Source organism: Oryctolagus cuniculus, chromosome 2 (assembly GCF_051225735.1).
Source record: "Oryctolagus cuniculus isolate XC-2025 breed Fujian yellow rabbit chromosome 2, ASM5122573v1, whole genome shotgun sequence".
Lineage (NCBI taxonomy): Eukaryota > Metazoa > Chordata > Mammalia > Lagomorpha > Leporidae > Oryctolagus > Oryctolagus cuniculus.
In genome coordinates this window covers 17,688,181-17,712,195 of record NC_142868.1, presented here as the reverse complement: position 1 = coordinate 17,712,195, position 24,015 = coordinate 17,688,181, and the positions used below count along the sequence as shown (strand labels likewise).

The following is a 24,015-nucleotide window of genomic DNA, read 5'->3' as shown; positions in this document are numbered from 1 at the left end:
TCGTGATCCTCCAGCTGTGGTTCAGTTCCCAAACTCCCCTCACAGCTAGAGCTGGGCCAGGCCAAAGCCAGTAGCCATAAACTCCATCAGAGTCTCCCCTGTGGAAGTGATGAACCCAAGCACATGGACTATCCTCTGCTACTGCCCAGGCACAGTAACAGGAAGCTGGATTAGAAGTGGAGGCGGGACTCCATCCCAGGCCCCTCTGACACAGGATACATGCTACGTCCTACCTAGGAGTATTTAACTCCAAGGCACATAAATATTCTCAGGTTTAGACACAAGACTTATGTATTAAAATCAGGTATCATCAAATTTAGTGTATACATTGTCTGTTTAATGTGATAACATTAGAAATTTGTGAAATTTATAGATTATTTGACCTAATTCTGATCAAAATTCCAATGACATAAGTGAAGAACAGGAGATACTGTGTGTTTTACAACATACGACATTGAACGCTTTCACTGTTACGAACATGGCATTTTTGTTTCTTCCCATTTTGTCTCTGATAAAGTACATTCACAGGTGTTCTTTGTTGGTTTAGTGTGACAGGTGCAAGAGCAGGTGCCTCATTCCTTCTGACCCTTTTGTGGCTGAAATGGCCTTCAGGGAATGAGGCCAAGGAGAAATACTGGGCTTTGTAAATGCCAGTTGTACTTTTTAAACTGTCTCTGTGTGTCAGATTTCAGGAATACCTTTTTAATCCAATGTAATTTTTCAGGCACTGTTATCCCCTTTGTGTCTTTTCTGGCTGCTGTGACAGATTCAGAACTACCTCTGTAACCAAGCTACAGGAGCATATAGCATTTTATGATTATCTGCTCTAGGGAATGTTTTGGCAACAAATCCCTTTCCTCACTCCTTAGCCATCTGACGTCAATAATGAGAAAAATGGCTTGTTCTTAGCTAAGGCAATCACTCTTGTTCGCTCTGTCGTCTTAGAGGTATTTCTTTTCTTTACGATTATGAACACCCAGTTACATTCCTTTCCTGACATTATCTAGTAGAGCAGAGCCGTAGTTCTTTGGTCATGTAATTACCATAGTGTTTTTTTTTTTTTTTTTAAGGAACGATACCATGTCTAACAGGTCTTATGTCGAATCCTCCTGAAGTCCATGTGTTTAAAAAAGCTTAGTTGCAACTGTGCTGATCTGTAAATACCTCATATATTTCAGTGGAAACTTAGAATCAGTACTGTATTTTTATCTTTTCAGTTTTTCAGCAAATAGGAATTTTATTTGTAATAGAGCGCTTGATCATATCATCTCTTTTACCCATTTTATGTTTGTACCAAACTGTGAAATAGTGTCAGAATAATAGATAAAAGCGTAACTGAATTATTCTGGTGACTGAATTCTCATCAAGAATTGGGACTTTTTTTTTTAAAGATTTATTTATTTGAAAGGCAGAGTTACAGAGGGAGAAGGAGAGAAAGCTTTTCTACCCACTGGTTCACTCCCCAATGGCCACAATAGCCCACTGGGCCAGGCCTAAGCCAAGAGCCAGGAGCTTCTTCTGGGTCTCCCAGGCACTTGGGCCATCTTCCGTTTCTTTCTCAGGCCATCAGCAAGGAGCTGAATCAGAGGTGGAGCAATCAGGACTTGAAGCAGCACCCATATGGGATGACAGCACTGCAGATAGCAACTTAACCAGCTGCACCACAGTGCTGGCTTCAAGAATTGGGACTTCTTAGTCCAACTTTTGTTGGACTAAACAACTTGGACAGATTCCATAACTGCTATATCAAGAGTTAGTACCTCGCTTTGTAACTACAGGAATTAGGGTTTCTAGTAGAATGGCATTCATCCACTGACCAGTGTGTTAGGAAAATACCCATGATGCTCATCCTCCCATGAGACGTTCAAAATGAACCAGCTGAGGATCTACAGAGCTTGATTATAAACTCTTTAATTTGTGTTAAAACCCATTGTATTAATTTGCATTTGTATGGTAATTAATTTGTATTAAACCTATTGTATTAATTAATCTTCTATTTGTGAGTCCATACAGATAGGGTCTTTGGATTAAATTTCATTATTCTTTGTTACTACCCTGCTGATTTCCTTGATAGCCATTAATGCAATTTAAGCAACTTTTTAAGAATAGATTTCCTTGCTTGTTTGGTATTTTCTTCACTAGACTAAAAGCTTAAAGATAGAGCTTCTAACTTTGTTTCATTGCTGTATCTCCATTGCTTAGGGCAGTGTCTGGTTCACATTAAGCCTCAATTAAAATTTAGTCCATATACATTGTAAATGAACAATAATAATAAGCATTTGAAGTGGACATTCACAAGCTGTGAGTAAATGAACCTCGATGTACTGGCTTCTATACCAGGTTTGACACTAGTGGATAACGGTGTAAGCAGACACTGTGGTGTCCCACTCTTCAGATGTTTACACTGATAATAAAGTGAGGAAATGATTGTGATGTGCTGTGGCAAGGGCAGTGCAGAGTCAGGGGAACTTTTCACTGGATCGGGGGGGAGTGCTTGCAGAGGAGGTAAGAGGCAATTTTGTTAAATTGGTTCTCTATATAGGAACACAGTTTTAAAACGTGCCCCTCTTACCACTCCTTTTAGACATCACCTGAAAAGAGAGATGTATTTTGGGATTGAAATGATTTTTTTTAAAAGCAATACAATAGCAGGCAACTTTTACTTTTTTGAGTACCTACTATGTACCAGGCTGAGATTCAGGAACCTTGTATTTGCTACTGGAACTTAATCTGCACAAAGCTTAGAAAAAAAAGACAGGACTGTTAGTATCCTCTTTAGCAAATCAAGTCAGTGCAGATGCAGGGAGATGACATGCCTGGCTCAGGTAGCATTGGTCAGCATTGGGAGTCCTGGTCTTCAGTTGTGTGGTTGTGTCACCCTATGTTCAGGATTGGGATCTGGGAGGTTTCTACGTGCCTGCCTTCTTTGTAAAGTGACCCCTGCACTGGCTGGGCTGAACTTCTTCCAGGCCCCTCTCAGCCCTTATGACTGCACATTCTGTGATGTGTACAGATTGAGGATCTCAGCTGGGATCTTCTGGGCTGCTCTAAAGACGTCTGTGAAGATAGCCCGAGCTCTCAGCCTTGGCACAGGGGCGTCCTACCTTTGATTAGAGGCAGGACCAATCAGCATGTAAATCCTCTCCTGCTACCTCTGGAATGTTTTTGTTGCTCTTTCTGCCACAGATGGTAGAAGTCCCCTTTGAGCATTTTGCTCCACAAAGACCCCCGGGACCCCAGTGTGTCTCCTTGTGCCAGGACAGTTCAGTGCATTTCTCTGAGGTGGGACACACAAGTCACGGTAAGCAATAGTTGAGTTTTTACCAGCATTACTGACAGGTGTTTCCATCCGTAAGTTACAAAGGGAGCTAATGAAAAGAAACCCCTTGATGAACAAGTAAAGCAAGCAGTGGGAAAGCGAGCACCTCCTATGATCCATTTATTTCGTGGCCCTGGGCCTTAAAGCAGTGTTGGATTTGGGAGGAAGGAAGAATGAGTTCACATGTATAAAGTGACAGAGCCGTGGGATTGCACAGCACAAATGGGAAAGCAGCAGCAGTTGGACATGCCTAGAATTTTTAACGTGGCAGGAGACTAAAGAGGTAGGCAGGGTGTATTTTTAATAATAGTAGAGTTTGATTTAAAAAGAAGTGTTTATCAGTGGTTTTCCAGACAAAGAGATCTTTTTATTGTCGTCTGATGTGACATTTTTTCCTTAAGTAGTCTAATTGCCTTTTCTTTTCCTTCAATTTAAGCTATTGTTGGGCAGCCTTTTCAGTAGGCATGTGCAGGCTACTTAGGTACACTGTTTTGAGTGAAATCAAATGGCCTTAATTGAAGATGCCATTTATGTCTGAAGATGTTTTCATGAGATTCCTGTTGGGGTTTCATGTGACAATTTAGACTGAAGGCCAATCTCATTGTCTCTCTGGGATGTTGATTGTGTAAAACAGCCTGTGCTGGTTTTCAAGATCTTTCTCTTTTCTCCTGCATGCCCACTAGCTAGGTGACGTGATGGTTGACATTGCAAGTAACATCATGTTGGCTGATGAGCGTGTCCTGTGGCTGGCACAGAGGGAAGCTAAAGCCTGCAGTAGAATTGTTCAGTGTCTACAGCGCATCGCCACATACCGGCTGGCCAATGGGGCTCATGTTTATTCAACAGTGAGTGTCACATTATCATACGCTTCCAAGGGAAAAACTCATTTAAGGCAACTCTCATCCAAATGAGATAAGTCTCTTCCCATGGTGGGGTGGATGTATTCTGTTACTGCTGACGAGTACTGAATTTCTTTCACTAAAACATTTGAAAAGTTGTTTGTTTTCAAGTACTCTGTTTTCTTGGTAACTTTCTTACTCTGTAATTTGAATGGTTATGAACCGTCTCATCCGTTGAAATGCTCTCTGTGACGGAAATGAGAGTGCCCAGTGTTGCCCTGCTTGCACATGCAGGACATCGAGCTGATGCTCTGCCGTGCACCCTGAGGGATGTGTTGAGAGACTGCTTGACTGCCTGCCCAGGCTTCGGTCTCCAACGAGACTGGGGATGCCCACCAGCACCTGCAGAGCTACTGGGATCTTTTAGTCAATCACTCTCGGGATTATAAGATAATCAAATGTAATCGTCATCCAAAGAGTGTTCAACTTTGTGCTAAATTGGACTGTTCTTCATTTCTTTGGATACTACTTAATTTTTCTTCTGAAAATACAGTAAATATGACAAATAATGTGTTATTCTATTAGTAATCATATTCTGACCTAGTCCATTGTTTTTGTTTCCCAATTATTTTTACTGGTTCAGGTGGAATAGAATTCTGTACATCCTCCTGTGAATTTATACAATTCATGGTTACTTTTTTTCATTGACTTCTGAGTTTTTTTTTTTTTTTGGTTACACCATGTTTTATTATTTCTTTTGCTCAACTAATTTTTGTATTGCTTTCCTGAATAATAAGCACAATGGAGGCCTAGCATGGGTGCTGTTCTTAAATATCATTTGGATCATTTTCCTCACAGATAACAAATTCCGTGACCCTGTTTGATACTAGATTGTCATTTTTTGGTCATGCTTGGTGCTGTCTGGCTGCTCGGACCCTTTTTAATCCCGTCCTTGAGTCCTGCTTATGCATCTGGAACAACTTCCTTTTTTTCATATAAGGAACAAATTTAATGTATTTCATATATATACATTTTTAAGAACATAGTGGTACTTCTCACCCTTGTGTCCCTCCCTCCCTCCTCCTTCCTTTCTTTCTTTTAATTTTTGAGGTGAAATACTTTCAGTCTACTTTATAATCAAAGTTTAATCCTCCACTAAATAAAGAATTCATTAAGTAGTAAGTAGAAAAACCACCATTCCTCAGGAGTATGGATGAGGGCTATAAACAGTAATCAGATCTGAATTATTGATTCTTCTGAGACCTCAGTGGTATAAGAAAGGTCATGGTGAGTATTTACATGCCACTTCACAAAAAAGTTGTACTTCTGCTTACACCAAAGGTGATACTTCTTCAGTGAAGTGTGCCTCACCATATTAGCTTGCTTTCTTATAACTGGGGTCACACGTGTTGGGCACGAGTAGTTCTACTTTTCAGCTCTGTTGGTTAGGCACTGGGTGGGCTAAGCAGGTTGGATGCCTTTTGAAATGCTTGCATCCCATGTCAGAGTGCCTGGGTTCCAGTCTTGACTCTGCTTCTGAGTCTAGCTTCCTGCTGAGTAGCACTCTGGAGGGAAGCCAGTGATGGCTCAAGTGCTTGGATCCCTTCCAGCCTTGTGAGAGGTTCAGACAGAGTTCCAGTTACCTGGCTTAGCCCTGGCTCAACCCTGGCTCAGCTCTGGCTGTTGTCGGTATCTGGGGAGTGAACCAGCAAATGGAAGAACTTTGCCTCTGTCTCCTCTCTGACTTTCAAATAAATAAAAGTTTTTTAAAAATTTTAAGATTCCGAAAAACAAAATTCACCTTATTGATTCACAAAATTTAAATCCTGGGCTGGTGCTGTGGCATGGTAGGTTAAGCTGCCACCTCTGGAGCCGGCATCCCATATGGGCACCGATTTGTGTCTTGGCTGCTCCTCTTCTGATCCAGCTCTCTGCTATGGCCTCTAAGAGCAGTAGAAGATGGCCCAAGGACCACCCTGCACCCACGTGGAAGACCCAGAAGAAGCTCTTGGCTCCGGGTTTCAAATTGGCTCAGCTCCGGCCATTACAGTCATTTGGGGAGTGAACCACCGGGTGGAATACCTTTCTCTCTGTCTCTCCCTCTCTTTGTAACTCTACCTTTCAAATGAATAAATAAAATCTTTAAAAAATTTAAATGCTAAGACTTTTCACAAGTGTATGTAATCTCTGAGGCAAAAACTGGTGCAAGGATTTCTTAGTCTTAGAAAGTTTAGGAACTGCTAACTATTTCCTAACACATACTAGGGTTCTTCAAAACAGTTTCTGGAAAAATGGGATTAAAAGATACGTTTATTTGGGTGCAGAGAGTTTTGAATCTGTGAGCATGTGTGGGAGGACCTTCACACAGTTCACAGCAAATGCATTTTATGAGAAAACTATGCATGGATTTGAAAATAATTTCCATCAAAATAAACGTAATCTTTAATTCCATTTTCTGTGAGCCTTTTACAGTCCCCTCGTGTATGATACTTGCCAAATTCTGTTTTACTCTTCATATTAAAAAAAAATTGTATTTTATCTCCCTAATAGATTTTTAATCATCCTACACCAAAAATCCCATGCTAAACTGTTACTGTAGGGTACTGAGAAAGGTGACTTCCCTGTGTGCTTGCACAAGCTTAATCCTCCCTTAACAAGGGAAGAGACACCTTAGGATTTACAGTAAACCCTGGCACCTTGCTGGATATGGAACTGAGACTCACCAGTGTGTGACTTCTCGTGCCCTCTTGGACATGGGCTCCCACTCGGGATGGTGCTGGCCATCCCCGTGTGCATCCTGGCGACTGTTTAACAGGGTGAACGCTCTGGCAGATCTCTTAGTTCAGCAGGTCTCATCTTTTTCAGGTGATTTTTCAGATCCAATTGGCACTTTAAAATCTGTTTTTTTCCTACCCTTTGAACCTTCCACAATATCACAGTTTTGGAGTGAGTCTGGGTCAAGTTTTTATTAATGGCCTTAGTGCAGGGAGTTAACTTATAGAGAAAGGAAAAGTGAATATGGCCTGTTGGGTTGAACCAGGTACCTTTTTTTTTAAGTGTGTTTCCCAAACCCTAGTAGTTCCTGTTCATTCCACTGTTAGGATGATTGTCACAGTGGTGGCCAGGGTTTGGCGAGGATCCATTGTTCTCTCTGATTATCTTAGAATAAGAAAATCATCTATTTTTGTCATGTAATTTCCTATAAAGGGCTTTTCAAATTTTATTATTAAAATTATTTATGAGAATGACAAAGAAAACAGACAGACAGACTTAGAGGGAGGGAGCTCTTATCCACTGGTTCACTCCTAAAGTGTCTGCATCGAGTAAGGTCTGGGCCAGGGCAGAAGCCAGGAGCCAGGAACTCAATCCAAGTCTCCTATATAGGTAGCAGGAACTCAGTAACTTGAATCATCACCACTGCTTGCCAGGGTCTGAATTAGAAGAAAACTGGAGTCAGAACCCGGAGCTGGGTATTTGAGCCCAGATACTCCAGCAGAGGATGCGGGCATCTCAACTGCTGGGCCAGCCACTGCCCTCTGAGCTACACTTAGTTGACTTCTAGTTGGTACCTGATCTTGCTTACTTTGTGACTGACTCGTTCTTTTCCCTTTTCTTACACTACCAGCTCTCTGCACTGTGTTTTTGTGTAAGAGAATCTGGGCTTTTTGATTTGGCTCACACATATAATGGTGTGTGTTTGGAAGGTCTTTTCTCCTCGTATTCTACATCTGTTGTAACCGCTGTCTGCTTGCCTTTTGAAGTACTCGCCCAACATTGCTCTGGAGGCGTATGTCATCAAGGCTGCAGGGTTCACGGGGGTGACCTGCACCGTGTTCCAGAAAGTGGCCTCCTCTGACCGCACCGCACTGTCGGATTATGGCAGGCGGGATCCCGACGGAAACCTGGACAAGCAGCTGAGCTTTAAGTGCAATGTTTCCAATACGTTTTCAAGTCTGGCCCTGAAGGTATGTTGCATTCTCTCATCATTTAAGACGACTTACAGTTAGATTAGAATGCTTAAAGCGATTTGCTTTGCAAATTAACCTTATTGAAGGTGCTTTTTGAGGTAGGAGGGTGTGGGGAATATTGTTATGAATCTGCTGCTGTTTTAAAGGAAGTTCAGGCCAGGAAGAGCCCCTGGACCCTGTGGGTTTCTTGCCTGGGCATCTGCTTTCTCCACCCAAAAAATGCCAATATTTACATTTTCTGACTGCAGTGGTATAAATGGTACATATTCAAACATTTTCCTTGACCTGAAGGTTTCTTTTGCTCCTGATTGTAAGATGCGAGAATGTTTCCATGTTTTCCATCCCTCTGAACGGATGGCCCACTGCGCCTAATGGAGGAGTTTGCCTGGAGGCCTGGTATTGGCTTAGGTCAGCTGTATTCCAAGAAATGCAAATACGCGATATACATTCAGAAATTGGTGTTTCATGAGAGCAAGAAAAATGAAAGCATTTTCATTGATTTTTAAAATTAAAGCTCTAAGGAGCCACGTTTTCTCAGCTTGCTTCATGTGGGCGTGGGCCTCTGTGTTCTCTGTGGTTTTTTTAACTCAATGGCACTTTCTGTGTTTCTGGTTCTTTCCCATTTGACAGCGCAGACAGTGTCCTAGTCATTTTTAATGGCCATGTAACCATTGATCAGACAGGTGTTAGGTGTTCTGGTAGATTGCAAGTACTTCATAAATATTGGATGAATGAATGATGAATTAATGTATTTTGTCATTTTTTACCCTGGTGACCTCAATAAAATGAGCCAGTTTGCCAAATTTAGAAATATCCCAGCTGTGAAAGACAGTCTCAACTGGGTCAGAGTGCCTGATGACGAGATAGCTGTTTGCTACCACAGACTCCGAGGAAAATCGGCAAGGTTTGTCATATGAGTGTGCTACATGCACCCAGCTGTGCCACTGCCGTAGCCCTGCTCAGGTTCCTTGTTGTGTCTTTTGTTGTTAAAAACAGACCATAGAAGTCATGGAAGCCGCAACACACACCAGGCTGTGAGAGAAAGGCATGTGTTTGAGGAGTGCTGAAAACTGCTGAACTCTTCTGGTGTAGGTGATCAGAGTAGGTACAGGCAATGAAGGTATTTCCTCAGTTTCACAGCCTACCCTGGGTAAGGCAAGCTTGTGCCTGCTAAGGTAGAAAGCTGTAGAGGAACACTTCTAGAGTTGTCAATTTCATGCTACACTATCCTTTTAAAATAGCCTGTGGCCAGAGAGCGAGGACACGTCGCACTGTCACTCACGTTGCACTTATGGATATGAGTAAACTGAATGAAAAAAGGAACACATCCTTCCTGGCACAAAATTAGTTCCAAGGTCAGCATCAGCACCGCCGAGTGTACTTTTAGCATCCTCACCTTTGTGCTAGAGCATGTTTTACTTACTGTGCCTCCTTGGTATTTTTTAATCCTTAAGCATTCTGACTAGACAACCTGAACATCCAGTAGTTGATGACATTATTCTTAAATGCGAACACAGCGCAGTAGAGGACGTTAAACCCCTGAAAAGCCTGTCCTTATTTAGCCTTCCGCGTCCCACTTGATTTTCTTCCTACATACTTCTTGAATCTGGGTTCTCCTCTCCGTGCTGTCACCACAGCCTGGTGTGGGCTCCCACCTTTGTTGCCCCAGCAAGTTCTTGTCTAGCCTGTGTCTCTAGGGTATTGCTGAGGAATCTGCCCTCCTCATGTCAGTTGGTCTACCCGGGGCTGTGGACATGAGCCAGCTTGCAGAGGGGCTGCCATGCCCGTCGGTGAGCTGCCGAATACCTCCCTACCACATTGCAAGGCGGGGCTGTTCCCCCAGATCCCTCAGTGCTTCCTCAGCCCTGCTGGGCCTTCTGTCGGAAGCATCACTCACAGCTTTGCACAGGTTAGCAGCTGAGGGGTCAGTGCCTGTAGAGAGCCAGGGAGAGGAGGAGAGCATCTGGGGGCCCTTTGTGGAGACGTTTCTGATGGTTAGGGCTGTGCTTTTTCAAGCTGTACACACTGGGAGCATTACCTTCCTAATGACCCAAGTGCGTACCTACCTGCCTTATCAGCGGCCTGATAGCTGCTCTGTCTCTGGAGACACCTGGCAGGTGGCTTTGTTGTTTGGCACCTGCTCTCTTGCCCCACATATCGAACTCCCTCCTCTGCCCCCGTCCCATGGCAGTAAGTCGCCTTGGTGCCTTTCTCAACCACCTGGCCACTCTTGAGTCTGGCTCCTACTGCTTCTTGTGTTCGAATCCCCTGCTCACTGCCTGCCTTCCCCGACTGCTCATTTTCACCTAGCAGAATCTCACCTCCAAGAAACTTTTCCTGATCGCATCCAATCCATCCTCTCTCCCGTCCTCACTGCCTTTAATGTCTCCCCCTCACTTTCCTGTAATGTTCTGCTCAACTTTTTTTTTTTAAAGATTTATTTTATTTATTTGAAAGAGTTACAGAGAAGTAGAGACAGAGAGAGAGGTCTTCCATCCGCCGGTTCACTCCCCAGATGGCCGCAACGGCTGGAGTTGTGCCGATCTGAAGCCAGGAGCCAGGAGCTTCTTCCGGGTCCCCCATGTGGGTGCAGGAGCCCAAGGATTTGGGCCATCTTTGGCTATCCCAGGCCATTGCAGAGAGCTGGATCAGAAGAGGGACAGCCAGGACTAGAACTGGCACCCATATGGGATGCCAGCACTTCAGGCCAGGGCGTTAACCCACTGCGCCACAGCGCTGGCCCCCTGCTCAACTCTTTTAAGATTTATTTATTTATTTGGGCCGGCGCCGCGGCTCACTAGGCTAATCCTCCGCCTAGCGGCGCCGGCACACCGGGTTCTAGTCCCGGTCGGGGAGCCGGATTCTGTCCCGGTTGCCCCTCTTCCAGGCCAGCTCTCTGCTGTGGCCAGGGAGTGCAGTGGAGGATGGCCCAGGTGCTTGGGCCCTGCACCCCATGGGAGACCAGGAAAAGCACCTGGCTCCTGGCTCCCGCCATCGGATCAGCGCGGTGCGCCGGCCGCAGCGCGCCGGCCGCGGCGGCCATTGGAGGGTGAACCAACGGCAAAGGAAGACCTTTCTCTCTGTCTCTCTCTCTCACTGTCCACTCTGCCTGTCAAAAAAAAAAAAAAAATTAAAAAAAAAAAAGATTTATTTATTTATTTGAATGAGAGAGTGGGGGACATAGAGACAGAACTTCCATATGCTGATTTACTCCCCAAATGGCTGCATTGGTAGGGGCTGAGCCAGGTGGAAGCCAGGAGCCAGGAACTCTTTCTGGGTCTCCCACATGGGTAGCAGGGGCCCATGTCCTTGGACCATCTTCCACTGCCTTCCCAGGTGTGCTAACAGGGGACTGATTAGAAGTGGAGCAGCCAGGACACTAACCAGTGCTCAGGTGAGATGCCGGTGTTACAAGCTTCAACCTTACCTGCTGTGCCACAATGCCCGCCCCTGCCCTGTTCATTTCTGTCATTGCATGTCACACATGGGAACCGTGATGGGCGTCTCACCTCCCACACTGGGCACGGAGTACTTGAAAGCTGACCCAGTGCTTGAGTCACCGAGGAATTCAGTAGGAGATGGAGTAGCCTGCTATTTGACTCTGACTAATGATAACCCATCAATTTTTTTTCTTATTTTTTCTCAACAAAATGATTCTTTTCAGTGTTGGCACCATAACTCAGGTATGTTTGTTTAACAAATACTGATCTACTTTCGGGAAACTGCCAAGAGCATTTAATAATTAGCTGATCTTTTGAATTCAGCCATAATTAGCCAAAACAAAAATTTGTTCCTTAAAATTTACTTACTAGGAATTGAAAGATCCCTTTTTTTTTGTCCCTATCCCAAACTTGGGCTTTTTTTTTTTTTTTTTTTTTTTTTTTGCCAGGCAGAGTGAGAGAGAGAGAGAGAGAGAGAGAGAGAAAGGTCTTCCTTCCATTGGCTCACTCCCCTAATGGTCGCTACGGCCAGCGCTGTGCTGATCCGAAGCCAGGAGCTGGGTACTTCCTCCTGGTCTCCCTCCCATGCGGGTGCAGGGACCCAAGCACTTGGGCCATCCTCCACTGCACTCCCCCACCCCCTGGGCCACAGCAGCAAGCTGGACTGGAAGAGGAGCAACCAGGACTAGTACCCGGCACCCCAGCCGGAACTAGAACCCCGGGGTGTTGGCGCCGGCCCAGACTTGGGCTTTAACCTAACTGAAGGCCTTTCAGTTTTCTACAACAGTCATGTGTCCTCGTGTTTCCTGCCTTCCCCTCTGCCTTTTTTCATGCCCTCTAAGTGAGATTGCTGGGTGGAATTCCTGCTGCTCCCCTCTAAGACTGCACGCAGGCTGCATCGCCTCTCCTCCCTCCGGCAGAATGAATCCTCGCCCGTGAATCCCTGAGTACTTTTGTCTATTCTCGGGAATAATTAAAAGGCATTTGGATGTACCTCTCACCACTTGCAGTGGGAAACCTATGATGTGGTGACTTCACGGTATGGTCTCTGTGCTGCCAGACAGCTTGCCTAGGGCCTTCAGCCTCTGAATTTGAGTTCCTGGCCTGTAATGTGGGGATCACGAGACAGTGCTTAGCTCAGTGTGCTGTTGAAGGGCTTCTGACATTCAGAGCAGCTGCTGTGCAGGGTGAGCACTCAGTACGTGTTCGTTCTTGTTAGTCTTGTTTCCGTCGTTGCTGTCTCTCCCTTGTTAGATAATGAATTCTGGAAGGTAAGGGCCACTCCCTCTTCTGTTGTTTATCTTCACATTCTGCACAGTGCTGAGAAACTAAACACCCAGAGAGAATGTTGTTAAGTAAAATTAACATTCAGACTTAATTAGCAAAGACAATCATTTAAAAAAATAATTATAAAGGCAAATTTAATCCTTGTTAATCTTTAGCAGTGAGATAATCAAAAGGTGGTATACAGTTAATAGCTAATTATACAAAAATCCTGGACCGTATTCTAATAGCTATCTGTTTAAAATCAAGCACGTAGGTAGTTAAGAAAACATGCAGGAATCACTGTTTTGTTGTTTTGCATTAGATGGCTTTTTGACTAATTCTGATTTTAGGGTAAGAACTTTATAGACTTTAACAAATTAAGATTTCTGGAAGTTTAGATTTTTTAATTACATAGTGGAAGAAGTACAGATTCTTTCATACAGCAAGATGTTAAGATCTAGTGGAAGTAATTGAGTTAACATCCATTATACCAATTAGACTGTTTTCTTTTTAGCTTAATGTCATTGCAAATAGTGAAACAGACAAGAATTTGGCAAATAAGATAATAACAGCTTTGTGATAACATCATTTCACATGTGCTCATACTTCATCGGTATTTAACATTAATTGAAACTGCGTTGAAGTGCAGACAGGTTGGAGTTCTAGATTGTTGGTGTGGCCTCTCCTCTCCCTCCAGCCTCCTCGTGACCGTCTGCAGTCTGCCGCAGTCATGGCAGTAACTCCCACCCACGGGTGCTGGGATAGCCCTGATCCCATTTAGTTCTCTCCACCGTTTGACAGACGTGGTGTGAGCTGTGTTTGGTAGATGAGAACCAAAGGTCCAAAAACCATGCCGTGTGAAGCAGCAACTAACTGGTGAGGCTGGAACCTGAGTCCTTGTTTCTTACTAAACGTCCCCTGTCCTTCTTCATCTCCGTGACACATGCATGCTATTTGGGCAATGAATATTCCCAAAGCCAAAAACGCTTGCTTCCCAGAGCCTCTTAAGAGAGAATTTTCCCATTTCTCAGCTTTGATCTGTGTGTTTTTATCTGTTTCCATTGCTGTAATCTGTATAGTTGGAATTACATGGTGCAGTGAGATTATAAGCTTTGTGTTCCTGTCTTTAGGCCGAGTGGCAATAGGTATAATAGTGATAAATGTAATCAAATTAAATAAGTATTCTTCAGTGATCTGTTTTCATTAGGTCTGCAACCTTTCCATAAATAATGGTCAACATTTCTTGCAAAGAAATTATACCTGCAAGTGTTCAATTCTTAATGTGAAAACGGCTCAATCTGAGCTGACTTGGTCTGCATGGAACTCTTTACTCATCCCAGGGAACCTGTGATTATTATTTAGTGACTTTTTTTTTAAAGGAATCTCAGATAGGACTCCTATTTTTTGAAGATTTATTTTTATTTATTTGAAATGCAGAGTTACATAGAGAAAAGAGGGAAAGAGAGATGATATCTTCCATCTGCTGGTTCACTTCTCAAATGGCCTCAACTGCCAGGACTGGGCCAGGAGCCCGGAGTTTCTTCCAGGTCTCCCCCGTGGCTGCGGGGGCCCAAGCACTTGGACCATCTTCCACTGCTTTCTCAGGTACATTAGCAGGAAGCTGGATCAGCAGTGGAGCAGCAGGGACTCAAACCAGCTCCCACATGGACTGCATGTGTCACAGGTGGTGGCTTTACCCGCTACCACAGTGGCAGCCTCCGCTGGACCTTGGAGGATATTTTAGGAGCCCTAAAAGTAATAGCCATGGATTTATAGCTCATGTCCTTCAGTGATCTGGGGCTTTTGATGATATTTTTTGTTGGTGTTACAAATTAGAACTTGTGGGAAAGGCCTCTTTTGACTTTTAGAAAACATGGATGTTTCCTGTGTAGCCCTTTTAGAAAATGCTGGGTAAGGGGCCGGAGCTGTGGTGCAGCAGGATAAAGCCCCAGCTTGCAGTGCTGTTGTCCCATATGGGTGCCAGGTCAAGTCCTGTCTGCTCCACTTCTGATCCAGCTCCCGGCTGTTGTGCTTGGGCAGGCAGCAGTGGACTGCTCAAGTCCTTGGGCCTCTGCACCCACATGGGAGACCCAGAGAAAGCTCCTCACTCCTGGCTTCAGATCAGCTCAGCTCCAGCCATTGCGGCTGTTTTGGGGGGTGAAACAGCAGATGGGGGACTTTTGTCTCTCTCTCTCAGCCTCTGCCTCTCTCTGTCTGTAACTCTACCTCTCAAGTAAACAAACAAAAAAAAATAGAAAAAAAAAAGTTAGAGAAGATTTTTTTAAGCAATTAGATTTATTCTTACTATACCTTCCTAGAGAGGCGTGCTTTGTTTCCAAGTAACTCTCCATTCACAATAAAATAATTTTATGAATTTAATAGTGCTTAGGTTTTAATAAATGCCCATTATAATACACTTTATCAGGATTTTGAACTTCTAATGAATCGATCTGTTTACGGTTTTTCTCTTTGCATGCCTCATTATGTATTTAAAATAAATTTATATGCTGAGTAGAGATTTACTAGATTAGCAAATGAGTGTATAATAAACTTTGTTTCCAAGTCAAGTTATATTTATAAGTGAGAATAGCAGAAACCTTTTAAGGCATTTTCTTAGGCAAAATATTTCTACCAGATATTTTCTTGGCATCTTCCTTTTAAAAGTAATATTTAAAGCACTAAAGTACATTCATCCAACATATTTATGGATATCCAGTGTTCCAACAGTGTTCTAAGTCCAGCAGTTAAATAATTCTAAAGTCAGTCATTTGCTTAAATAGATTCTTTTTTTTAAAAGATTTATTTATTTATTTGAAAGTCAGAGTTACACAGAGAGAAGAGAGGCAGAGAGAGAGAGAGAGGTCTTCCATCCGATGGTCCACTCTCCAGATGCCCGCAACGGCCGGAGCTGCGCCGATCCAAAGCCAGGAGCCAGGAGCTTCTTCTGGGTCTCCCACGTGGGTGCAGGGGCCCAAGCACTTGGGGCATCTTCCACTGCTATCCCGGGCCACAGCAGAGAGCTGGACAGGAAGTGGAGCAGCCGGGTCTCGAACCGGTGCCCACATGGGATGACGGTGCTTCAGGCCAGGGCGTTAACCCACTTTGCCACAGCACCAGCCCCTTAAATAGAGTCTTATGTTTGATAAAAATGTTGTATGCATTTTGTTAATTTCTCCAAACATTGAGCAGTTTTTATCGGATACAAGTGCCGGAAAGTATTAATGAAGGGAGACACACCCCCACCCCTCTTCCAAGTAGGTGATGCAGGGACTACATCTGAAACTTCTCTTTCTGTAGTCAGAGACCTGAGAGCTGCTTCAAGTCACAGATGTCCCCAGAAAGAAGGGGCACAGAGCTGCTCATGCCAGAACATCAGGAGATGTATTTCTTCATCCAAGTAAACTATATTTTAAAGACTCTGTGCTATGTGTACAGTTTTTCTCCTGGCTTCCCACCTTTCTCATTGTGACCCATTCTCTCCATTGCCAGCAAGATTATCTCATTAAAAGTCAAATTGGATGAGTTCAAGAGCTTTGCCACACAGGAGCAGAGTGGAACATTTCAGCTGTACTGGCCGGTGCAGCATGCACAATGGAATAAAAAAGCAAAGAACTCAAAAATTAATAAGCTCAGTGTGGCTGGATCATCGCTTGTGGTAGAGGAGTGTCAGGCAATGAATGTGAGAAGTAGATTTTAGTCAAATTATTTGGTAGACTTAGGATCTGTGAGCAGTAATCACACATTGCAGTATCAGGTGTTATTTAAACTGGAACAACGTGATCAGATTTGTTTCTCAAAGGAAAACTCTCTTGGCAGTGTGAAGATTGGATCCAAGGGAGGGAGATTGGTGGCCAAGAGAATGACTTTGTAATACATTGTTAAAATAAGATTTTTGTTTTAAAGACAGATAATTGTTTGCCTCCTTGGTGTATAGAGTTGTTTGATTGAATGCTGAATAATTTATGATTTAAAAAGCCCCAATAAATAAATGTGATGTTCAGCGGTCTGTCAGCATTTTCATTTGTTCCTATTAATATTTTTCTACACATGTGTTTCTGAGCCTTCCGGAAACTGTTGCTAAAGTGTGTTTGCTGAATCTGAACTTCTGTTGTCTTTGCATAATTTTGTTCTTTTGTTGTTTTGAATCTGACATCACCTTAAAGTTACATTAGCCCAAATAAAGTACACTCACATTTGTGATATGCTGCCTTTGTTCTCTTTTGCCGTATTGTAAAATTGATGGAAAGAGTGATTACTGAGATTCTTACCTGTTTAATGCCATCTTCTTCAGCAGTATGTTAGGGGAAAGTTAGCTTTGCTATTTGAAATGTGTTCCTGTTTACTTCTTTAACTCCTGCAAATGCAGTTTGCGTTGCTCTTGATTTTAGGCTTCTTTTGATCTGTGTTCAGATGCTTTACTTAACTGATTAGTGATGCTGGCCCTTTACTTCTTACTCTTTGAAAAACGTGTTCAGCAGATGATTACAGGACTTCCACCATTCTGTGACCCATTGCTCTGATTTCCGCCTACTAACGTGGTGACCTGTTTTTTTTTTTTTTTTCCCCTGTCTGTTTGCTTTCAGAACACTATCGTGGAGGCCTCTATTCAGCTCCCGCCTTCCCTTTTCTCACCAAAGCAAAAAAGAGAGGTCCGGCCAACCGATGACTCGCTCTATAAGCTTCAACTCATTGCATTCCGCAATGGAAAGCTGTTTCCAGCCACTGGGAATTCAACAAACTTGGCTGACGATGGAAAACGGCGTTCTGTCGTGACCCCTGTGATTCTCACCAAAATAGGTTTGTACGCGGCTTATGTTACCCCGTGGTCACTGGGCATCATGGCTGCGGAGCTCACCGATCCTAAAAATGCTTCTTCCTGTGCTTTCTCGTTTTAATGAGTCACTAGTGGGGGGAAAAAAAGATCCCATAGAGTACCCATTAGCGTGTACATTGACATTTAATTGTCTACGAAATTTGTTTCAGAATATTTTTATTTCCTCTTTTCTCCAGATGGTATGAACGTGGATACCCACCACATCCCTGTTAATGTGACCCTGCGTCGAATCGCTCACGGAGCAGATGCTGTCGCCGCCCAGTGGGATTTCGATTTGCTGAATGGACAAGGAGGCTGGAAGTCAGATGGGTGCCATATTCTCTACTCGGATGAAAACATCACTACGATTCAGTGCTACTCCCTGAGTAACTATGCGGTTTTAATGGTATGGCAGTTGCTAGCTTATGCACAAACACTGAGTATTGTAAGTTTTCCCTATGCATAGTTCAGCTCAAGTGAGGAATTATATATATATATATATAGAGAGAGAGAGAGAGAGAGAAAGAGATGGCTCCTTTCAGTTATATAAGAAACGATGCTTTATATGATTCTGGCTTTCTGGGATAGTTGAGTTACTACCAAGTGAAATGTGTGATATTGAATTTAGCATAGGATTTCTCTGTATGCTTTGTAAGTGAATCAGTTCAGTACTAGACTTTGACCATTTAAAACATGGAGGCATTTTGGATTTATGCCATCTACTTCTCTCAATCCAGAAAGAGTGACTCACTTGCCCAAGGGTACAGAGTGAGCAGTAAAGGAAAATTTTCTTGCTTTGGTGTCTAGTGCCTTTACATTGTAATTATTTTAAGCTCTTTTTGAAGTTAGAATTAATGGGGATAATTTCAGTTTTGTCACCTCAACTGATAGTATTGACATAAATAATATCTTCTAATGCCAATCAGAGTAATTCTGTTTTCTTGTTTACCATTGTTAACAACCTTCAAATCTTTATGGTAAAATAACTAGTTATTAATGTACATAAATAGGTCTTTTTAATAATGAGATAATAAAATGAATGATTTCCAGATTATTATAAAAGCATTTTAGGTATAATTATTTTGAAATAGTAACATCATGGACTATTTTTAGAGTATAATGTTGAATTTAAAAGACGTTTCCCAAAAGTGGCCTGAAGTTAACCTAGAAGACTTGTGAGGTTTTTATTTCTGTTTCTAGTTTTGAATCTGGTATCTAGAAGCTACTTTAATGAATAATAATCTTGGAACTAAATAATCTTGGAACACAGTGACGTTGTGTGAATTTTTTTTTTCAGAAAGCAAAATAACATTTGCTTTAGAAATGATCTTGAAGTAAGCCTGAATTATAATAAATTTCCTTCAACTCTTTCTTGGTTTTCTTTGCTCCTCAACTTCCTACAGCTTACCCCTGCACAGTCAGGCTGACAGAGACATGGATGGATTATTTAACAAGGCCTGAAGATTATCTTTTCAGTGACATCATTAAGCATTGTGTACAACTGAAAGCAATACACTTGAACTTGCCCTCTGCCCCACTGACGCTGCATGAAATCTATCCTAGTTAGACTCAGCTGCATTTGCATAAGTCATTTATTCTTCCAAGCTTAATGTTGATCGTTTATGGTTCTCTTCACAAATGGAGGGTGTCTGATTTGTAACAGTTTGAGTCTGGTTTCTGTGAGATCACATTTTAATATTTTAGAGTTGGTTTTTAAAGCATGAATCAATCGTTAAAATGTGAGATATTTTCTTTCAGTGTAAAAACATTTTTTCATTCAGGTTTTGAGTATAAAGTTACAAACTATGATGTACTGCAGGCAAAATAAGAGAGATACAGCATTTTTATATGATACTTAGGAAAAGTTGTATAAAATAAATGAAACAGGACACACACACACACACACACACGGCTATTTATCAGCTCCACTGTGATGCTGCACCTTGTGAAATTTCTATTTTCGTTTAATACCAGTTTAAAACATCTATTTTTGAACTTCCGAGCTGTTCTGCTAAACTATTTAAATTAGTTTAATCCTTTTCTAGAAGGAATAAGCTATTCTTTTATCTTTCAGACTTTTAATCTTTTAAAAAATGTAATACACAATTCTTTAAAGCTAAAATACAGTACTAAGATATTTTTCTATTTTGAAATATCCTTTCCCTGTTTTTAGATGTTACTTTGCCACCTAGAGGTGGCAAAATGAACTGTATCTGAAATTAACAAAATTATAATAGTATATGGGAGTTTTTAGGGTTGATAAGATAAATGTAGACTTAAATTATACACACTCAAATATTTAAATTAGGTCTAAGGTAGAAGAAATATATTTAAAATTAAAAATCAATATATTTTATTCTTTAAACTAAACTTTAGAAATATTTGTTTACCTGACATGTAGTGTTACAGAGAGAGCGAGGCAGAGGCAGAGAGAAAGTTCTTCCACCCACTGGTTCACTCTGCAAAAGGTTGCAATGGACAGAGCTAAACTAAGCTGAAGCCAGGAGCCAGGAGCTTCATCCGGGCCTCCCATGTGGGTTTAGGGGCCCAAGCACTTGGGCTGTCTTTCACTGCCTTCACAGACATAATTAGCAGAGAGCTGATCAGAAGTGGAGCAGCCAGCACACGACTGGATGCCTATATAGAATGACAGTGGCTCAACTCACTGTACCATGACGCTGACCTCAACTCTTTCTGAATAATAAAATCCTGTTTTTCTTGAACAACATTATAATGTATTGTTTTATATAGTAAGTTGAAATCATTATTTGAGAAATAGTCTGGAAAACTTTTTCTGATTTTTTGTAAAGAATTTTCTATTCAAAACATGAGACATAAAGAATGTTTTTGCAGTGGACAACCTAGTTTGGTTTCGGTGTACATCTTGCTGTACTCAGGGATTTCTACAGTCTCAGTGGGAAACAGAGGAAGACGCCCACTGGAAATTGTGTTTCTTGAATAATATGATCAGAAATAATCAATTTGAGATGAAGATTCACAAAATTGGGGTTAGTAAGGGGGAAAAAGCAACTTAATTAGAAAGTACTGTAACAGGGTCAAATTAGTGGTACTTAAAATTCTGTTCAGTAACAGTAATGAAGATAAAATAATCTGTACACCGTGATTCTCCTTTAGTTATTATTCAACTATAAATAGGAAACTGATGACGTTTTCAAATTGGGGTAAAATGAACTGGATGAGAGTAGTCTTCATTGTCACTCTGTCACTGACTACGAATGCTAGTCTTGTTTCTGTTTAACAAATTGTAAAGTAGCTTCCACGTTCATGTGGATCATAGGCAGCTGCTGTGTTTGCTTGCATCTTGTTGAAGAGATTTTCTTGTGTTTTGAAATAAAATGAATGGTTAGCCAGGTTTCACCATTCGTGCATAAGCATTTTCGCTTTATAATTTCCACTCAGGCTTTTGTGCACCGTACCTGCTCTTCCCAAAGCTGCCTTCCTTGCTGTGTTTTTACACTGTGACTAGTGAAGTTCTTGTGACACCATTACTAACTCTGTTAGTTTACTACTACAAGTGAAAATAATTTGATTCTCATTTTAGTTCTTTAACTTGTTTCCTGTCCTGATACCTCAGGCTTCTAAATTATCTTAAATTGCCTTTATTCTTTTGAACTGCCCTACCTAGCCAGGTTGCAGTGGTTTTATTTTTATTTTTCCAAGGCTGTACAGCTAAGAATGGTTTTAAAATTTTTTAATGATTCTATTTTAAAAAAAAGATCAGTAAGTACTTGTAAAATAGCCAGACTTTGCCTTTTGACCCACAAAGTCTAAAGTATTTACTCTCTGTTATCTAGGTCTTTTTTTTTTTTTCTTAATCAGGAGTGCTCTGTATTTGCCCGTGTGGCAGAGGTGTTTGTGTCTTTCTCATTTCTTTGGAATTTTAAGAGTTACCATCCTCTGTTGAAGCATCAGTTTCTTTTTCATTCTGTATCACAGGCATTTGGACTTTTTTGTTTTTGAAAGATTTATTTTATGTATTTGATTGGAATGGCAGATTCATGGGGTGTGAGGGGTGGGGAGATCTTTCATCAGCTCTTTTACTCCCCAAATGTCTACAACAGATGAGGCAGGGCCAGGCTGAAGCCAGGAACCAAGAACTCCATAGTGGTGCCCCTTGTGGGTGGTAGGGGCCCTTGGGCCATCTTCTGACGCTTTTCCTGGTACATTATCAGGGAGCTGGATTGGCAGCAGAGCAGCTGAGACCCAAACCAGTGCTCCCATGTGGGATGCTGCCATCCCAGGTGGTGGCTTAACTCACTGCAGCCCTTACATTTGGCTTTTTTTTTTTTTTGGATGTTTTTACTTTTAATTGACATGTAATTACTGTATGTATTTATGGGTGCAGTGTGACAATTCAGTATGTACTTGATTTTTGAAAAATACTTATTTCATTTGTGTATTATATACAGTCTGTTTTGAGGACTTAATGGCACCTGGTTTGGTGTTTTATTAGCTAATACCCTGCTCCTTGTTTTCTTACTCTCTGCCAAGGACTGTGGGAAGCAGTTTTCTCCGCCCTCCTTTGCCCCTCCCTGCACCCTGCAGAATGACTGGTGAGGTTGCATTTTATGGCGAGGTAATTGCCCCAAATCATAGAGCTTGTAAGTGACACCATGTTATGGAATATTTCTTACAGGACTTTTAAAACTAGCAGCACATGAAGGGAGTCTACAGACTCAATCCTAGATATTGAAGGTTTATCCCTAATTATTAATTCTCCACTGGAATGGCAGCTTTTCATAGAAACTAGGGTGAAATGCCTCTACTTTTATTAGTATCTAACTGGCTTTCAGTGCCCCCAATTTTTTTAATTTTCCTAGTAATATTCTAGAGTTTTAGCAGAATTTCAATGTTTTGAGGCCACAAACCACAGACTGATACTGTAGGTGTCATGCTAGGGCAGTTTGCTCAGAATTGGTCATGATGGGCCTGTCTTTTGTGTTTTTTTTTCCCTGAATGTGTGCTCACTCTGCAGACTGTGAGCCCTCCCAGGCCTAGGGCTGTGCTCTGCCTGTCCTCTGCATCTCTGGTACTTAGCACTCTGCTTGGCCATGGCACCCAAGCAGTATTTGTCAGGTAGCGAGAGGAATTCTCAAGTGTGAGGTTCATGGGAATGGGGTGGGGCATTGCTTTTGGAGTTTACTTTCCCATGCTCTGTCTCTGGCTTCCCAGTTTCTGTACTTTTTGTCATTAACCGATCATGTTTTCTTAAGGAGGGAGGTTTGTTAAAGTATCCTGATAGGATCTTTTTAGATACATAATTGTATGGTTGGTTTTCTTTTCTTCCTAAGGAAATTCCTCCCCTGTTCTCTTGAGGCCATCTTCTGCGGTCTGTTTTTGTCTGTCCCGTTTTTTCCGTCGAGCTTTCCTTGTTTCAGCTATTCTCTCGAGCTTCCTGATGAATGTGAACTCCTTGCCGTACTCAGTCATCATTTTATGTCTTTTAAGAGTCAGTGCAGAAAGAGAATTTGGCTAAGGGACATGGGAAATCTGTAGCTCTGACTCCCGTATCCCTAGTTTTTTTTTTTTTGTTTGTTTGTTTGTTTGTTTGTTTGTTTTTGATAGGCAGAGTGGACAGTGAGAGAGAGAGACAGAGAGAGAAAGGTCTTCCTTTGCCGTTGGTTCACCCTCCAATGGCCGCCGCTGCAGCCGGCGCACCGCGCTGATCCGATGGCAGGAGCCAGGATCCAGGTGCTTTTCCTGGTCTCCCATGGGGTGCAGGGCCCAAGCACCTGGGCCATCCTCCACTGCACTCCCTGGCCACAGCAGAGAGCTGGCCTGGAAGAGGGGCAACCGGGACAGAATCCGGCGCCCCGACCGGGACTAGAACCCGGTGTGCCGGCGCCGCAAGGTGGAGGATTAGCCTATTGAGCCACGGCGCCGGCCGTATCCCTAGTTTTTTATTATGGCAGTTGTGCCAGCAGGCAGGTGCCTGGAACCTGCCATAGTTCTTTATGACAACAGTAGCATTAAGATGTCCACTTGCATTTTAGTGAGACAGTGGCTACACTGTGGTTCGATCACAGAATAGGTAGTCAGGCTACTTTGGACTTAATTCTCACTGCATGGAACTTCCCTGTGCCTCCGTTTTAAAAACTACAAAGTCAGGCTAATAATGGACCTACTTTAACCATTGCTCTGTGAAGCTGGATCTAGGAAAGGCCTGATTAGGGTAAATGCTGCGCAAGTGACTTGCTATTACTGTTTATTGATTTTTGAGCTCTTCTGGTTGTTCATCTTTGCTCATAACCATGCTACACTTACCAACATTAAACTTTGTGATATGGTTGCATGTCCGTCTCCCTTCTGACTTAGCTCCACAAGGGCAGGAACCTTGTGTTGGCGTTGT

General features: G+C 42.4%; 1 protein-coding gene across 2 annotated transcripts in view; it reads left to right on the top strand.

The window, feature by feature from the left end:
- ADGRA3 (adhesion G protein-coupled receptor A3) overlaps positions 1-24,015 on the top strand; it is a 139,144-nt gene that overhangs the window by 91,163 nt on the left and 23,966 nt on the right. For both annotated transcript variants that reach the window (XM_008274595.5, XM_070069597.2), the window contains 4 exons: positions 4,003-4,164; positions 7,920-8,123; positions 17,416-17,629; positions 17,843-18,051. In XM_008274595.5, coding sequence (XP_008272817.4) covers positions 4,003-4,164; positions 7,920-8,123; positions 17,416-17,629; positions 17,843-18,051 — 789 coding nt within the window. The remainder of the gene's footprint in view (positions 1-4,002; positions 4,165-7,919; positions 8,124-17,415; positions 17,630-17,842; positions 18,052-24,015) is intronic.